The sequence below is a fragment of the Phycodurus eques genome, chromosome 7 (assembly GCF_024500275.1).
Source record: "Phycodurus eques isolate BA_2022a chromosome 7, UOR_Pequ_1.1, whole genome shotgun sequence".
Classification (NCBI taxonomy): domain Eukaryota; kingdom Metazoa; phylum Chordata; class Actinopteri; order Syngnathiformes; family Syngnathidae; genus Phycodurus; species Phycodurus eques.
The window spans coordinates 12,922,048-12,941,420 of record NC_084531.1 but is presented as its reverse complement, the minus strand read 5'-3'; the positions used below and the strand labels follow the sequence as shown (position 1 = coordinate 12,941,420).

General features: G+C 42.8%; 1 protein-coding gene across 6 annotated transcripts in view; it reads left to right on the top strand.

Annotated features, from left to right (window-relative positions):
- The window catches only part of sipa1l3 (signal-induced proliferation-associated 1 like 3), a 111,983-nt gene that overhangs the window by 51,201 nt on the left and 41,409 nt on the right, over window positions 1-19,373 (top strand). For all 6 annotated transcript variants that reach the window (XR_009768929.1, XR_009768928.1, XM_061682090.1 and 3 more), the window contains exons 2-6: window positions 2,032-2,751; window positions 3,713-4,676; window positions 11,568-11,698; window positions 17,364-17,552; window positions 19,106-19,280. Coding sequence is in view for 4 of the 6 variants with exons in the window: in XM_061682090.1 (XP_061538074.1) it covers window positions 2,269-2,751; window positions 3,713-4,676; window positions 11,568-11,698; window positions 17,364-17,552; window positions 19,106-19,280 (1,942 nt within the window). In the remaining 2 variants the exon portion in view is untranslated. The remainder of the gene's footprint in view (window positions 1-2,031; window positions 2,752-3,712; window positions 4,677-11,567; window positions 11,699-17,363; window positions 17,553-19,105; window positions 19,281-19,373) is intronic.

Sequence of the window (19,373 nt, the reverse complement as noted above, 5' to 3'; positions counted from 1 at the left end):
ACAACTGTTATTAGGCTGCTTTAGCACGAAAAATTTTAAATTACTTTTTTCACAGCCAACACTGTAAGTTGTACATTTACATTTTGTTTTTTAATGTTGAGGTGACCAAACAAGGACTTCTTTCTACTTGTAATTACAACTTCCTATGACTGACAAATATTTTTCATCTTTTAACAAATGGGTAGCAAGGTAAACCAACAGTTCACAATGCAATCAAAGATTTGTGATGATATTTTTACGTTGAAATCATCATTATTCATAGTTTAAACTCTAACATCCCGGGTATGAATTACATGCATCAATCAATCTGACTCACCATTCATCCATTTTCTAAAGCACTATCCTCATTAGAGTCACGGGTGAGCTGGAGCCTATCCCAGCTGACTTTGGTCGAGATGCAGGGTACACCCTGGACTGGTCGCCAACCGATCTCAGTGCACATTTAGTGCTCCCGCATCAGACTCAGCTCAGCAAAAATATCTTTTATTGTCAATCACAAAGTATGGGTGAAATACATTCACAAAGTGAATGTGTTCTTATGAAGGGGGGGAGTACATGTTTACAGGCCAACTCTGGCGTCCAGTCAGTAAAAACATACAGTATCATTGTAAAACATGGTTTCAGTAGTTGTTTAACTACAGTTTTAAGAGTACATGCAGAACAACACGGTGAGTTTCCTTCTGTTCAAACTAGTCATTGGACACCAAAGATATCAAAGCACAGCAGTTGTTCTTAGTTTATAGACTGGCTTGTTTATACCGTATATTTTATTAACTGAGCATGTGAAAATAACTGACTGGTAGACAGTCAGGTGCACTCCACTCTCATGAGCTGTCTGCTTCAGACCCCCGTGACAGAAGTCATTGGTAAAGATCAGAGCATGCCCGCCCCCATCGTTCCTCTCCGAGGCACATAATGAAGCCATTCTGCGGTGCCTGCAGCTGCGTCAAAATAATCTGGGATTGAGCCTGATACTGGATCACAGGACAGCTCTCTGGATGAGCAGAAAGCGTGATCAGAGTGGGAGCCTGTTGCCTTTGCTTTACCATAGGCAAAATCTTTCAGCTGTGAATAAATTTGGTCACAGTGTGTGGCGTCTGTGTGTTTATGAGGAAAGCTGTCATGGGACCAAGAATAACATCACTGTTGACTCATAAAGCATTGTTCATCAAAGAGAACATTAAACGTCTTTCATCTTCTTGATAAAAGAAAAAGCTCAATATTTTATGAAATTGTTAGTCTGGAAGTCGACATCAGTGGAACATAGGATAACCAAGGCATTCGATTTGATAGACCTTCAGTTTGCTGTTAAATGACCGGAACGAAGCATTTAAGTAGACCTTTTTTTTCCCCCCGGTTGCATTGGAAAATTTGTGTAAAAGGGCCTGAATTCTGGAAAGGATTTTGCATCAATGAACAGGTCATATCAGCGGAATTGAGGTTGCTCGCACCCGTGTGGCCCAACAGTTAATAGTTATGCTGAGATGTGAACTCTGCTGAGGACACACAAGTCTGCAAGTAGCCCGCCACTAAACCAATAAATACCAAGACACGCACCTCTCTCGCTTCAGTCTTAACACCTCCAGATTTTCACATACAGATGCTTAGTCATGACTACGTGCCGCTACTCTTTCTGAATGCTCTCGATGTGGATATGTAGCTCTGGTATCAGCCGAGCGGTGCAGTGGTTTCACTCTGGAGAGGAGCCGTGGGAGATCGTGCCTGTGGGGTATGCAAACGTTCATATGTGTCTGCATGTGCACTTCAGTGCACAGTGTGAAAGATAACATCCCGTGTCAGCTTCCAGAAGATTAGCCTCGATGGAAGAAATCCTCTGTCATATTGCTGCACCTTATTATCCTGTCTGACTTTTTCTATGCCCATCTCACATTGTTTTACTGTTATGACTTACTCTTTTTTAGAATTGGTGCTCAGTTTTCCACTGCAAAGAATTTAGGTCACAAAAGCTATGTCGTGTTGTGCTCTCAGAGTGAATGCTTACTTATGTTCTGCTTGGTTTTCTTTTCGCAGATCTTTATTGGACTTGAAATAACCTAAGAAGAAGGAGAAAGAGGGCTGGTCCATCATGGATCAGTGAAGTGGGCCCCATAGAACAACAGTGATGTTTTTGGACGCTGGAGGCTGTACTGAAGACAGCACAGTGTGTGTGGGCCCCCTTCCTCTCCGTTTCTTGCATCCCTCCTGACATGGGATGCCAGCCCCCTGCCCACCTGGCCTCCATCTTGCCCTGAGCTCCCTTGGGGCACCATGAACAGCTACAGAGACAGGGGGGTGACCTGCACCTCCTCAGACATTCTGGACGGGGGTGGCGAAGGCGGGCTCCCGCAACACGTGCCGTTTCATCACACCTCCAATGGGCACCCGGTCCATATGGATGCGACCATGCAGCCGCGCATCTCAGTGCCTAAAATGGGGGTCCGCGCTCGGATCGCAGAGTGGCCCCCGCGTCGGGCCCAGTCCAGAGAGTCGCTGCTTGAGAACGGTCAAATGAGCAGCCATCACAACGGCGACGACTGCTCCACGTCCATGTCGTCGTCGGTGCTATCGTCGGACGTCGGGTTGGTACGAGGCGGAGTGGCGCGGTTGCCACGGCGGTGGTCCAAAGATGTGGAGTTCCGAGGCAGAGCGTATTCCACTGAGAGAGGTTCACCTTTGAGCCTTCGCGTCCTCCCACCGTTGAGGCAGCGCTCCAATAGTGAGGTGACGCTGAGTGAACAGGATGAGAACGAGGTGAGACTGCTATCTTGTGCTCTCGCTATTCATGGCAAGAATTAGGACTCGACTTAACTGTATTTCTAGAGCACTTCAACAATGACCACAGCTCTAACAATGTGCTGTCGATAACACATAAAACATAATAGTTAAAATAATAAATAAAAATACAACAATAAAAAAAATACACAAAATATTTTTACAACAGCTCCCTTTACATTGACATTTAACATACAGGAGGTCCAGAGTTTTATTCCTTCCTTTTTGAACAGTCCAAATGCTTTCTGAAGCTGTTAGTAGACGAGGAGCAAGATTGAAGTCTCCAACGACCAATATGAGAACGCCTGGATCATGGATGTCTCTGGCCGGGATGCTGAAATTGTAATCTTGCGTGAATGGCGTCGCTCACGTTTGCTACAAGCCGAGTTAGAATGTAAACAAACAACTGCAGTTTTGTAACAACCGGCTTTTGGCGAGTAACAGGAGGAGAAGGATTGGTTCAATTTTTCTTTTATATTTAGTCCTCTCTCTCGCTTCACTGAATTTCTTTTCGCGCCGACTCTCGTCCCTCTCTACAGATTTGCTGCTGGATGCATTATTTGCCAATATGACCGTTGGTCGGCTCCACGTTGGGGCGAAGATCATCGCAGTTGTATCATCGTAGACAAACAGCCAAAGTCTAATAACATCGATATTCTCGACTCAATAAAATACGGCCAAAAAGCTGCAGCACGACGCGAGGGTGGAATGTGTAAAGTAACGGCGCTGTGCCAATCAAGGCACACACATCAAGCGATGATTCGTCTCTATGTGTCCTGCAACTCACTGATGACCAATCCAGGGTGTACCCCTAATCTCACTCAAAGCCAGCTAGGATAGCTCCCACTCTTTAACCCCAGTGATGACAAGTGGTATAGAAAATGGATAGTGTAAAGTTGTATATTTTAACAGTTTGAACACATCTCTTTTGCACGCCAAGGTGGAGGTCCGTGGCGCAGGAGTGATGGGGACCTTGTTCAGAGAGTATGGCAGCACCTCCTCCATCGACATCCAGGGGATCCCCGAGCAGAGCTTTTTCGACATGCTCACCCAGTTCCACCAGGAGAGGCCCGACCAGCGCAGCTCAGCACCCTCGCGTCTCAGAGAGCTGCTACATACGGCGGACTCCCAACCGACCAGCACTCCTTCGCCAGGTTCTACCCTGAGTGGGGACGAGCGAAGGAAGGATGGAGGTGAGCGCGTGAGGAAGAAAAGCGGCGGCACGGAATCATCACTTGGGACATCGTCGTTGTTCCGGAAACTTCGGAGCGCCAGTCGAGCGGAGCAGGACGGTGGTAAAGGAGAGACAAGTGAAGATGGAGGACGGGGTTCATCCGATGTTCCCTACAAAGCGTGGGTTTGCCCAAAGAGTTTTGTCCACTACGACGCACAGAGTATCCTTTTTGACCTCCACGAGGCCGCAGCTCAACGGGGCTATGTGACCCAGAGGAGGAACACGGCTACAGGGGCATCGGCCGCCTCCGTGTCTCTATCTGCGTCCAGGTCCTTGGCTCTTAGCGGGAATGAACACATATACGCCAGCATTGAGGATTTAACTCTGGGCCTAGACCCTAGCACAACCACTCCCTCTATGGTCGTGGACCCTACGGACGTTCCTCCCAGAGCCTACAGCTCAAGTCCGCTGCTCCTCAGCTGCCCCCACTTCCTCAACGAGACGGGGGGCCACGGGGAACGGAACATCAGCTTCCTCAGCTCATCAGCGGAGCGAGGAGAAGGAGGAAGAGATGGAGTGATGGGTTGGTTGAGGAGATGTAACGCCAGCGTGTCCGTGGTGGAGACACCTATTGAACAGCAGGTCACGAGACTGGAAAGACTGAAAGAGTACAGCATAGAGCATGTTGATCTGGGGGCTAGGTACTACAGAGACTACTTCCATGGGAAAGGTAAGTCGCACAGAAATGCTTTCAGAGCGACTATGATCATAAAACGTTCAGAATCATCATTAGACATACTTGTGAGATTTGACACTGTCTGCGGTTCTGTTCTGCCAGTGTGTCCACACTGACAGTCCCACCAGCTCATCGTGTGACAGTTAATATCCAGCAGGGCCTGAGCATTGCGATGTGAGCCAATCTGGCATTTTTCCTAGATTTTCTTTTTCATTACGTGTTAATCCACCACAAACTTAAAGCTGATGATACACCATTGCTTTTATCCGCACGATTACAGTGACAAGTTAACAGTGAAACTCCTTTCTGTCAGTGCAAGAAGTACAGGGGTTACAATTTGAAATATGAATATCTGAGTAACTATGTCCTATGCCAGTGTTTCTTAACGTTTATTGAGCCATGGCATATATTTTACAATTGAAAAATCACATGGCACACCACCAAACAAGACAAAAGCACAAAAAAATACAGAAATAATGATGATCTCGTCTTAATTTACTCATAAATGTAATTACTCTGTGTTAAATTCTGGCCTGTTAAGCTGAATACAAAGCTGTTGCACTAGCATGAATTGGATAAATAATAATTACTGCGCAGTCGAGTCACTCGTATGAGTGAACTCAACTCACATCACAAAAAGCAGCAGTTTGGCAAATAGTCCATTTAGCCCATTGCGAACAAACAATGCAAAACGGCATAGACAGGCAAATAAATAACATTGGTGTCCTTGTGTTATAAGACTTTAAGCCATGACTATTTGAACACAAACGATGAAGCAACACATGTAGACAGACAATATAACAATACTCACAGGCATATATTCTTTATCCTCTGTGAAGAACGCCTAATATTACTGCAACAAGGAATGCTGGAACGCGAAGACAAGGTACAACGAATTGCCGACTAGACCGAATGAGACACGAGGTTAAATGCAAGGGGTAATTAGGGTGAACGAGGCACAGGTGGTGAAGATGCTCTCAGGAGTAGGTGTGTACGAGACACATCAACAACCAGAACACACACCCATGACCGTTTTTTTTTTTTTTTTTTTACGGTTGGGTTTTTTGGGGAGGTAGGGATGGATTAATGGCATTTCCATACATTTCAAAGGACAAAGATGTTTTGAGATATGAGTGTTTATCGAGTTACAAGCGTCGTCACGGATGGAATTAAACTTGTATCTCAAGGCACCACTGTATAGACAATAATGTTCCACGGCACAGTGGTTGGGAATTATGCTCCAAGGCAAATGACATTCCAGTGAAGAGGCTTCATCTTGAAGCATAAAAGATATTCAAAGATATTCACACGACACACTGTTTCATTTTTGGTTTCCGCTTTGATTGTCCAAATCTGCTTTCCAGCTGGTGTACAGTATTTCTATTGAATTTCCTTGAAAATGTACGCTGCACACACGTTTGACTGTGTTTGAGCATATTCAAACTCACAAAATGCCTTTTCATTGTTAGTGAATGTCATTCTTCACACTGAAAAAAGTAAAAGTAAAACAATCTAACGTTAAACATAAACTCGTGTTTAACAACATAAAGATTTTAGTTCATTTGATCGGGAATTGGCTATTTTGTTGGACTGTGAAATGATGGCAAATTGTTTGAATCTCCCTGTAAGACTAAGTCCAGATATGAAGTAGGTGTGTACATGTGGACATATCTCATTATCACCTCATAAGACGGTCTGCAGTTTCTGAAACGTCCCCATGGCAAATATCATCTGGCAGCATCCTAATTAGTGGCAGATGCTGTTGCGAGCACAAATGTGTGAGAAAGCGTGCGTGTGTATACGCATTTAGCAAGACAGTCCCCCAGAGGCCGCGCAACCGCATAAAGGTTATCGTTCCAAAAATATGTTCCTCCTCTGACTCGGCTCTCCTGCGTTATGCCTACGTGCCCTGCGTGCATGTCACGAATGCCCGTCAACAATCTGACATTTTCACCACAAGACATGGCATAGAAGCAAAGCAGACTTGACTCGCATGGAATGAGTTCTTCATCCTAGTTGTCTGCTCGTCAGTTGTTGTGGAGGAACACTTGTCAAGCAAGATTCCTACCCGACCGTCTGGAGAATTGCTCTTTCAACTCCCACTCCGCCTGCGGTGTCGGCATTAGCGGGGCTTAGCTTGGAACCTTCAGAGTAGGACGCTCAGGATGCCCTGTGAAGTGTGTGGATAACTCAGAACAAGTCACAGAATGTTAATGGGTGTCCTGTGGCAGCACGTTATCCTTTTCCTGGATTTATAACGCTAGTAGGGACGTCTTTATTCCTTAATAGTTGTAGTCCAGCTTGTATTAATTGTGTGAAATCTGTCAGAAAATGTGGTACAATTCTCATCTTAATATTTCAATGTTATTTTCAGTGGTGTCTTGAGATAAAAGTTTTATTTGTTTCGTGACCACGCCCCTAACTAAAAACACTTTTACGCCATCGCAATTGAAATACATAGAAATGCCTTTAATCTGTTTCAACCCCCACTCCTCCCAAAAATTTTTATTTATTTATTTCAATAAGGAAAATAGCACTCAATAATATTGTACTTTATAAAAACTAGTGCTCTGACTCACCCCCTAAAATCCCATCCACTATTTGTATTCCGAAATAATAGTCCAACAAATGAAAAGTCCAATTTGTTTATTTGAAAACTGTCTATTGAACTGTAAGAGAGTATGCGTACGTTTTCACTGACACGTTTTAGCTGTCGCGTCACCGTACAGAAAAGTTTTTCTTTTTCGTTTACAATGACTTACTTTGACTAGGATCCATCACTGTACCTTGGCCACAGGTAGAATACAGTGTCTGTTTTGCGCTTGTCGGTGCCATAAATCCTCATGGACCGGACCAAGCTGCTCCCTTTGCAGCTAGCCTGTCGGCTACCTAGCTGCTCTCGTCATCTTTCATGCTGTGTTTGATCAACTTTCTCCCATTCAATCTGCCACCATCGCCTCTTTCAGCGGAGAGCTCTTTTTTTCCCCCCCCCCACAAACTTTATGGAGATCTCGGTGAAGCTTCATTGTGTACATGCGCAGAAGCGACACATACTGAGTCAAAATAGTGATGGTTGTAAACGATTAAAGTGGCAGCATTGTAGCTCTTGTCAGAATAAAGTAAATAGTATGTTATTGTTTTATTCATTGTGATTCGAATGGGAAAAATCTGATTCAGTATTTTTTTTCTTCTATAGGGGGGCCTGAATCAATTAGAATTCACTTCTGATACGTTCGTAGATTTAAGAAAACAGTAATAATGTACTAAAACAGAATGTAGATAAAACAGTTTTTACATAATGATTAACTCATTACTGCTCTTACGGTTGTGTGTGACTTGGCCACTGGGTGGCAGTATAATAGAGTCATGCAGACAAACGAGTGTTTAACTCAACTACTGTAAGTCACTCATTCTTAGTCATTTTTCACAGATGACAAGAATATATGCCACTGAGTATTGTTACATTGTCTACGTGTTGCTGCACCGTTTGTTTTCAAATATCTGTTCCCTAAAGAATTATAGCACTGCCTCTTAGGTGCAATTCGTTAGCCCCACTATAGCATTTCCCATTATGTGCTAGCATTATGCTCGCGGACTAGGAGGCAAAGTTTTGTGGTTGTTTGAAATACAAGTGTAATTTTGTTTAGTTTGACAATAAACTTTAACTGGGAGTGGCATTAAACAGCTTGAAGAATTTTTCACGAGCTTCCAAACTGCTGCGGGTTGTGAAGTGAGCTGAGTTCACTACCACCATACAGCACTCATATCTCAAATTGTTGCTCGCAAGTCAAAGCAGTAAATCAGCCGAACGACGACTCGTCTCAAGTAATTTGTTTCCCTGAAGCGCTGTCAAAGTCTCCATGAGTAAACTGTTGAGGCGCTAACTTTCTTCCCATGACAACACGCATCGTGTGAATGAGGTTACAACTATAAGAGCACTTGAAGTAGTGCTGGGCGATATGGCCTGAATTTGGGAATTTCACATTTATTGTATTGAAGTTTATACATGTATAAAACTGGACCAGACCAAATTGATACACATTATCAAGCAGAAGGCTTATTTAACAATTATTAACATCACAAAGAAATACTTTTCCCTTCAGGTATTTCAAAATATAATGATCTCAAAATTAGTAACGCACCGAAATGAAAATTCTTGACCGAAACCCCACCCCCAACAAAAAATTAGAAAACCAAGGCCGGAAGCCGAAAGAAACAACAGATATTAATCCAATTATTAGTAAAATTGCATTTATGGCTATGACTGCAGAGCTGCCAACCTATATAAATTCACCTCCAGAACAATTTCTCTGAATTGCCATATTTTTTAAATGATGTCAAGAACATTAGCGCGGGACAGTTAGTGCAGTATATTATGTAATATGATAAAAATAATTCTGCACACTGCTCAATTGCACAACATAATCATTGCTCTATAAATGTAATCGTTAATACATTATGGCTTCAACATTTGTTATTTGAATGTATTTCCTACGGTTTGGCTCTGCTGTAGGTGTTCATCACTTAACCCGTAAGTGGCAACAATGCACTTAAACATGCCCAGTCTGCCGGAAGAAGAAGAAAAATAAGAGAAGAAGAAGAAATGTGACATCATGTGGAATGAATACAATGCGGTGATCTGTAAATAAAGTCAATAAAAATAGAAATACAAGACCGATTCTTGAGAATGCCACACACGCAATGCAAACCCCACAGTCCAGAACAGTTAGCTCAGACAGTGACGGCAGCCCACTCTGAAACTATTTGCATGATTGCGCACACAAAGAAGCTAGATGCTAAATGCTAACGTAAACAATCTCCATGAACACTTTCTATCTCGTTCTTGATTGGCAAACTACTATCTTGTTATTGTCCCGCCCCGTTCACGGAGCAAACACAAAAACAAGCGCTTCAACCCTCGGCGTTCTTAGGATTCCCACATAGTTTCTAGGCAGGACACGCCCCACTGCAACATGATTGGCTCCTGCGTCAAGGGCAGGTGTACGCAGATGTAACGAGATGACCATCCCAAACATGAATCACATTTGTATGAAATAAAAGACCATCCCAAACATGAATCACATTTGTATGAAATAAAAACAAAAGTTTGTTATGGTTAGGTTTAGGGCTAGTGTTGGGGCTTAAGGTGGTTTAGGTTAGGTTAGGATTAGAGTGGGTTAGGGTTAGTGGGAAACATATTAACGCCGCCACACTTAAGTCACATCTTTTCCCGTCTGGAAGCAGTAGGGCGTGTTCTAAAGGGATACAACAGCCAATGCAGTGCAGCAGTGCCTGTCCTGGAGCCAGTGATATTGGAGCAGGGCGTGTCCTGCCTAGAAACCATGTGAGAATCGTAATAACACGCCACCTTGATCGCTACGGGGTCTGCGGCGTTGTTTTGTTTACGTTACAGGAGCGGCACGGAGTCGCGGCTCTCTTTAACGTGATACATGCATCGCACTCGATAATATGCTTCATCTTCAGGTGATTTTAACTGATATGCCAGTCTTCCTCGTAACATCTGTTATTCACGTTTTGCAGACTACAGTTGTTTCCAAATGATAGACGTGCACTTTTTTGGGACTATTTATGGCTCGGTAGTCGCTAGCATCTTCTCCTTACTTGTTGGTGGAAGTCTCTGTGAGTTGTGAAAAGTATAGAAAATAAAATAGACTATCCTTTTTTTTCCATATCGATTATTAATAAAATGCCGATCGAATCGAGCCTCACGATATATCGCCCAGCACTAGAAAGTTGTTAAAACCACTTTTTGTTTTTAGCAATTTTCTATTTAAATTTGGAATGTTCTGCCTCACCTTAGGGGCACAGATTTTTGTAAATTACCATTAACACTGCCAAAGATGTTATGTTTTCAAGACCGTTTAGTAAGTTCTGAAAATCTTTGTGGAGGCGTTGAGCATTATACCGGGCGTTACAAAAAAAAAAATACATAATTGCAATTGTCAAATAACAGCTAATTCTCATTCAAATTATCTAAAATGACATAACTAGATGTGTACAAACTAATTCAGATTAATGTTATTTTAATGTGCGGCACAGTGGACGTCTGCTTAGCACATCTGCCTCACAGTTCTGAGGACCCGGTTTCAAATCTGGCTTCGCCTGTATGGAGTTTGCATGTTCTCCCTGTGCCTGCGTGTGTTTTCTCCGGGTACTCCGGTTTCCTCCTACATCGCAAAAACATCCATGGTAGGTTAATTGAATACTCTAAATTGCCCGTAGGTGTGAATGGGAGTGCGAATGGTTGTTTGTTTATATGTGCCCAGCGATTGGTTGGTGGCCAGTTCCTGGGTGTACCCCACCTCTCGCCCGAAGATAGCTGTGATAGGTTCCAGCACACCTGCGACCCTAGTAAGGATAAGCGGTACGGAAAATTGATGGATGGTTGGTTAGTTTTTTTGTTTTTGTTTTTTTCCCCAGGGTGAAAAATGACATTGACTAGCAATGAAACGACCTTTGTGCTTTTTTTGAGAAATTGGTTTTAAAACCTATATAATATGTTGTTGGACTTAAGATGAATAAAAAAAATCATTTTTCAATGCCAAGCCTGTTTAATTTTGTTTTCCTACAACGTGTGATTACTCAGATATTCATATTTTAAACGGTGTCACATTTGTGGGGAACACCGTGTATTTTGGTGCAAATCCAGATAAAGTTTCTTCATATTTCTTAACGTTATAATTTTGAAAATTTTACATGGTTTTTGCACGAATCCTCGTGACAAAATATAAGCAGATGGAGGAAATAGATGTGAAGTTTGACAACAAGTTTCAATATTGTTCTGCGTTCTTCCTAAGAGTTATTCTACATTGTGTTGTTGTTACTTATCATGTTAATATACCAAACCTCTTTGTTTTCCACCAGAACATGCAAATTACTTTGGTACCGATGAAAAGCTGGGTCCCGTGGCCGTGAGCATCCGCAGGGAGAAACTAGATGACACCAAAGATCTGAAGGACCAGTATCAGTACCGCCTGATCGTGAGAACCAGCGAGGTACGTTCTCCTTTCTACTACAGGCAGTCTTCAGTTTACAATAGAGTTCCGTTCCCACGACGGCGACGTGACCCAAATTTGTATAGCACGTGAGTCGGAACATGTCGTGGTCTATTACTAACCTATGCTACCGCAGTAGTTGTAATTTCAGTAAATATTTGAAGAACCAATATAACCAATCAAATAAAAAAAACAGTATGGCTTTAACTGACTGTGTTCTTGTGCCACATGAACATGTATTCTTTCGCAGATTGGTAAACTAGTTAATTGCATGCAGTTTGTAACTGAAATGTTGTACAGTGGTGTCAAAAAGTGTTTGTCCCCTTCCTGATTTCTTTTTTAAAAATGTTTTATTAAGGGCGAAAAAAAACCTAACCTGTGTGGAAAAAGTGATTACCTCCCTAAACCTAATAACTGGTTGGACCACCCTTTGCAGCAACAACTGCAATCAAGCATTTGCGATAACTCGCAAAGAGTCTCTTACAGTGCTGTGGAGGAATATTGGCCCTTTACATCTTTGAATTCAGCCACATTAGAGGGTTTTCCAGTATTAACCACCTTTTTAAGGTCATGCCACAGCATCTCAAAAGGATTCAGGTCAGGACTTTGACTAGGCCACTCCAAAGTCTTTATAAATGGCTTTATAACCTTTTCTACACTGATAGATCTCAATCACTTTCTTTCTCATTTGTTCCTGTATTTATTTTGCTCTGGGGATGATGTCTAGCTTTTGAGGATGTTTTGGTCGCCTTCACTTTGTCAGGCATGTCCTATTTAAATGATTTCTTGATTGAGAACAGGTGTGGCAGTATCAGGCCTGGGTGTGGCTAAAGAAATTGAACTCGGGTATGATAAACCAAAGTTATGTTTTAACGGGGGGCTGGGGGGGGGGGGGTCACTTTTCTGCAGAGGTCCATCTCGGTTTGGATTTTTTTTTCTCTCTTAATAATAAAAACTGAAACTGCATTTTGTGTTTACCTGTGTTGTCTTTGACTAACTAAATTTGTTTGATAATGTGAAACATTTAAGGGCAACAAACATGCAAAAAAGAAATCAGGAAGGAGGGCAAACACTTTTTCATACCACTATGTCAAGGAACCCCTGTACAAGGTACCTAATTGGCTCAGTATGGCTGTAGTTGTTATTGGCGCTTTTTTATTGGCAAAAGGCAGGTACTACGAGGTCAGCCAGGGTTTCAAGCGTGCAGAGTCAACACCATAAGGCGACGTACAGTAAATGACTGCTGGGTGCTCATTGTTTGAGCAGATTTGTTTAGTTCGGCTGCAGCAACACATTACAACATGACAAAAATAAACATGGCATGCTAACACTAGCTTTCCCCGTCACTGTACCTTAGCTGTGGAGGCTGCAGTAATAAACTCCATTGTGTCCACTTTGCTAAAGCAGTCAATTTTCTGTTGTTAAAGCTATCAGACTCCTCTAAAAAATAAATGTGTCCCCTTACGCTGCCTTACAGAACACATGCCTAAACGTAAATACAGGAGAACATCATTCTCCTCCACGTTTGTTGTTTTTAGCCTGTCTTGTCTGATCTGTTCAATGTCTTGTGGGTTTTGGAGTTTGCCACATTACAAGTGGGAAAACGTCAGCTCTAGACTGAGACTAGTAGAGTCGTGATACATATGTACACATACATGTCCTCATTAGGGTAATAGTTGAGCTGGAACCTATCCCAGCTGACTTTGGGATGAGAGGTGAGATACACCCTGTACTGGTTGCCAGTCAATCGCAGGGCACATATAGACAAATAATCATTCACACTCAAATTCACACCTATTTGACAATTTACAGTCTACAGGAAGTTACAATGAAAACATGGAAAAACAGCAAACTGTACTGCAAACGAGACACACCCACTTACATATTTTGTAATCACAATGTTCTTTTGCCATGTCAGTTTTCTAAACAACCTGTCGGACTGTGTCACAGTCATCCCAGAATCAGTGTGTTGTCCATATAGCCGCTGTTGTGTTTTTTTTTTAGCTGGATTACATGGCTGCCTGGGCTCATCACCTTAGCTCCGCTACAACAATGGAGCCGCTTCGCCGTCTAAGTACACAGAGCTCCAATTGCTGCAAGGCCTGCTGTTCCCACACTGACGCATGCACGCGCGTGCACGCACACATACACACAAACAAAGAGAGAGAGATTGCAGACTTTATTCTCTTCGACTCGAGGCGCAGCTGCTCTCAGACATCCATCCGATTTTAGTTCGCCATTTAATTCATAGTGCAGCAGCGCTGATGCAGGAAGGTGGGCAGACTTCCTCTTTTTGCCCTTACTTGCTCCCACCTTCCAATGTTCATATGCATTCAACCCTCTGAGCTATGTTCCAGAGCCTCATGTGAGCGAGCCCGCAGTGTATTTTTCAAGAGCATGTGTTTGGATTTGCATGTGTTGAGCAGTAGCAACTCTGCCCTCAACGGAAATCTATCTCGGGATTGTTATAGCCTTAATGTGTTGAAGCAGGTCAATTTCCCTCGTGGGGGAGCAGCCCGCAACTGAGTGGAATATTAATTCACAATACACCTGGATCTTATTTTAAAAAAATAAAACCTAAAAAAAATAAAAACTCCACACTCATGCTTCAAATCTGTGTGTGACCAAGAGGAAAAATGTTGCTTCAGGCCCGCAGGGTTATGAGCAGTTGTCAGGCCATCCGTCATCTGATGGAACCACTTTAGGCTTCCAGGCTACTAATCATCATCCTTTAGCTCCTCGTGTTTTGAGGTGCAGCTGCCTGTGCTCGCTACATATAACATGCAGGGATCGATATGGCCATCCCAATTTCATAACATCTTGTTACTCTTGCCTTCGCACGTTCAATGTAGGCGTCCATCAAAATGAAAGGTAAATCGTCAATTTCGCCAAATACAGCTTTTTAATTTGTGAATATTTGCTTGCCTGCAGATAGATTGTATGTACAGTTGGTCATAATTAATTGATCGATAAGAAGTCTGTATTTCACACTCCCACTGTTGCTCAGAAAAACTGTTCCAGCATAAAGATCTACTATTCTGCATGAAGATGCAGCTGAACAGGACAGGTTAAAAAGGAAAAAAAAGGAGAGTGAGAATTATTTTTGGGGGGGGAATTCAAGTCATGACTCATGCCATAAAGGGATCATATTATGCACTTTTTTCATAACCTCAAACTAGATGTCGTAATAACTTCAGTTTTGATCAAAACATCCCAAGAATCAAGAGTGAGTACAGCGCACTTTACACCCTCTGTTGGGAGCCTCTACGACTGGCCTGCATCGACTGCAGGGCCAATGCAGAGGACAGCTTTTGTTTCCGTGACGGCTATGGACCAAGCTAGGAGGTGGCTACTTACTGAGTCCCCACAAGTCCCCATAAAGACAGCATTGATTTTAGGGCTGCAGCTATCAAACGTTAAAAATCAATTATTCTACTGATTGTCGCATCGCTTAATCGAGTAATCGGCCGAAAATAGATTTTGCATTTATTAAACAACAACGTGTGCATGTGAGGTGCATGTGGGTTTGTTGTTTACTTGGGGTGTATAATTTATATATTATATATGCCTGTGAGGCTTGAGGTGTGTGGCTTTTAAAGGTAGGTGGGGCTTGGCCTGGTGAGAGGACATGCGAGTCAGTGAATGAGAGTGGAGATATGCCTGGTTTGCACTCAAGTTAGCAGCTAGCTGGCAACTGGCTAACTATCCCATAAAAAATATATCCATTTTCTTTAGCGCTTGTCTTCATTAGGTTCCGTGGTTGTGTTTGAGCCTATCCCAGCTGACTTTAGGTCCTTGAATCGGTTGCCAGCCAATTGCAGGGCACGAGAACAAAACAAGCAATCACGCACATTCACAGAAGAAGAAAAAAAAAAAGAAAATGTAGGGTCTTCAATGAACTGAGTAAACGGACTGCACTTATGTAGCGCTTTATCTACACCATCACAGTGCTTAAAGTCAATAACATTTAATATTTGGTGGCATAACCCTTACTTCCAATAACTGCATCAAGCCTGCGACCCATTGACTTCACCAGACTGTTGCATTCTTCGTTTGAAATGCTTTTTTCAGGCCTTTACTATAGCCTCTTTCAGTTCTTGTTTGTTTCTGGGGGATTCTCCCTGCAGTCTCCTCTTCAGGAGGTGAAATGCATGGTCTATTGGGTTAAGGTCTGTTGATTAACTTGGTCAATCTAAGACCTTGCACTTTTTCCCCCTGATGAAGTCTTTTTTGTGTTGGCAGTTTGTTTTGGGTTATTGTCTTGTTGCATGATGCAGCTTCTCCCGATTAGTTTGGATGCATTTTTCTGTAAATTGCCAGACAAAATGGTTACATAGACTTCAGAATTAATTCTGCTGTTACCATCATGACTTACATCATAAATAATGACTAATGAGCCCGTTCCAGAAGCAGCCATGCAAGCCCAGGCCATAACATTACCTCCATCATGCTTCACGGAGGACCTTCTGTGTTTTCGATCATAAGCAGACCCTTTCTTTCTCCATACTTCAGCCTTTCCATCACTTTGGTAGAGGTTAATCTTGGTCTCATCAGTCCAGAAATCTTTGTTTCAAAATGTTTGTGGCTCATCTCTTCTTTGCAAAATTCAATCTGCCATTCCGATTCTTTTTTCCGATTCTGATGAGTGGTTTGCATCTTGTGGTATGGCCTGTATAGTTCTTCTTTTGAAGTCTTCTTCGAACACTGGATTGTGATACCTTCACCCCTTCACCCCTGCCCTCTAGAGGTTGGCAAACCATTTTGTCTGGCAATTTAAACAAAAATGGATACAAAGTAATCTGGAGAGGCTTCATCATGCAACAAGACAATGACCCAAAGCACACTGCCAACACAACAAAGGACTTCATCAGGGGAAAAAAGTGAAAGGTCTTAGATTGGCCATGTCAATCACTGGACCTTAACCCAATAGAGCATTTTACCTCCGGAAAAGGAGACTGAAAGGGAGAAACCCCCAGAAAAAACAAGAACTGAAAGAGGCTGCAGTAAAGGCCTGGAAAAGCATTTCAAATGAAAAATGCAAGTCTGGTGAAGTCAATGGGTCGCAGGCTTGATGCAGTTATTGCAAGTAAGGGTTATGCCACCAAATATTGAATGTTATTCACTTTAAATTAATTTAATAATGTATGTTCCAATACTCCAATTTGCTCACTTGAAAAGTGGGTGGCTTCAAGCAAAAGGTGCTCTCTCCTGAGTTGTTTAACATATCTAGATGTAAATACCATGAAATGAAAGCTGGAATTCTGAACTTTTGTCTCATATTCATCTTTTGATCTGAAACCCAAATGTCTTCAGTATACAACAAAAACAATTGCCGTTCCAATACTTTTGGAGGGGACTCTACATGTTTTGTAATGTTACCACTACACCAGCATGTTGGCTGGCCCTTGAATAACATTTTAAAAAATATATATATATATTAATCCATTAATTGATACTTTTCCCAGTTTATGACTCTCAAGCGCATAATTCATTAAATCTTGTTTTATGGTTAAGAGGTTGTTTCCAGTTCATCAGTCTGCAGGCCAGACAACAGGTGAATGTAATAATGGAGTTTTTCCCTCGTCCCTGAAATTTTTCCTCTGTGTGATAAGAAAAATATGAAAGTATGCAGGGTGATTTCCTGTACTCTTTCCTACGCACACAGCTGGTGACACTGCGAGGGTCCATCTTGGAGGACGGGGTGGCCTCGACAGGGAGGCATGGCACGGTGCGTGGCCTGCCCCTCAAGGAGGTCCTGGAGCAGGTGGTCCCTGAATTCAGCGTCTCATGTTTGAGACTTGCGGTCGGCACTCCTAAGGTCACGGAGCAACTTCTTAAGCTGGATGAACAAGGGGTTAGTGTACCCCAAAATACTGTCAATGTAACAACTGCTGATGTTCTAAAGCGTACCAACTTGATATCAAACAAAAGGAGACAAATGGTGTTCTTGATTAGTTTGTGTAAAGCCATTATATCACTCAAGTGCAAAGTACAGTATTGGGTTGAACTGCAAGCCTGAGGGTGTGGTGTGTTTGTGCTTGAGTGTACAGTATACCAAAAGCATTAATGTTTAGCCATTTTATCTGGCCTTTTATTAAGCAGAAGATGAATTGCAAATGCATTTTTTAAAACAACTGCTCCTTTCTTGACAAGAATAAACCTTCAAGCATCTCCAGAGATTTGTCAATGTAAATATATCGGTGCCTTGTGATACGAGTGACTCCACTTACTAGTTTTTCGAGGAACGTTCGACTGTTTTTTTTAGTTTTTGTTTTTTGCTTTGATTTGCGAGCGCTGTATGGTGGCAGTGTCTCAACATGCTTGACAACAAGCAACAGTTTGGCAGATACAATGAGTGAATAATTATTCTAGCGCTTTATTTTCACTACCCGTTGAGGTTTACTATCAAACTTAACATAAAACAAAGAATAAAACAAACTCATAGCTTAGCCTTTAATTCAGCTATCTTAATGCTAAATACAATCTAGGTTGCCGTGCTGTAACCCTTTAAGCAACAGCTTCAGCTCAAGCGGTGCAGCAACAAATATAGACAGACAATATAACATCCATCCATTTTCCGAGCCGCTTCTCCTCACTAGGGTCGCGGGCATGCTGGAGCCTATCCCAGCTACCATCGGGCAGGAGGCGGGGTACACCCTGAACTGGTTGCCAGCCAATCGCAGGGCAGATGCAAACAAACAAACAACCATTCGCACTCACATTCACACCTACGGGCAATTTAAAGTCCCCAATTCATGCATGTTTTTGGGATGTGGGAGGAAACTGGAGTGCCCGGAGAACACCCACGCAGGCACGGGGAGAACATGCAAACTCCACACAGGCGGGGCCGGGGATTGAACCCGGGTCCTCAGAACTGTGAGGCTGACGCTCTAACCAGTCGGCCACCGTGCCGCCAACAATATAACAGTACTGTCAAATTCTTTACCTTTGCACGACTAATATTAGTTCCATACTGATGAGCTGGAGGAGTTGAGATGTCTCTATTAATAAACAGTTTATCCACCTGTCTGTCTTGTAAAGACCCCAGGTGGCCAAAGTGGACACACCAGAAGGAGCAGCACAATGGGCATACAAGTGATGTAGTGTGACCAAAACTAATTAATTATTTTTAAGTATATTTAATCGTAATTACTGTGTTTTTACAATGTGGAATATTATGGAGTCCTATTACTCCTCATTAAAATACACATTACAATTTTGTTTTTAGTTTTTTTTGGGGGGGGGGGGGCTGGAACAGATAGCATTTCAATGGGAGAAGATGATTTTAGATACGAGCATGGTCACAGAATAAATTAAGCTCACATCTCAAGGCACCACTGTATTTATTTCATGCTTTCAGTTTGTTTGCTGCGTGAGCATTTACATTATCCACGAATGCCTTCCTAGTTAAGTCAGAAGCACAAGGTGGGTGTTCTGCTGTGCCGTGCGGGCCAGAGCACCGAGGAGGAGATGTACAACAATGAGGAGGCGTCGCCCGCCTTCTCGGCCTTCCTGGAGCTGTTGGGCGAGCAGGTGCTCCTTAAAGGTTTCAGCAAATACGCCGCACAGCTCGACACAAAGAGTGAGTACCCGGAAGAAATACCAGTATAGCCAATGAAACAAGTGAACACACCCTTCGCAGGCATCATCCTTGGAATGACATTTATAGAATTGC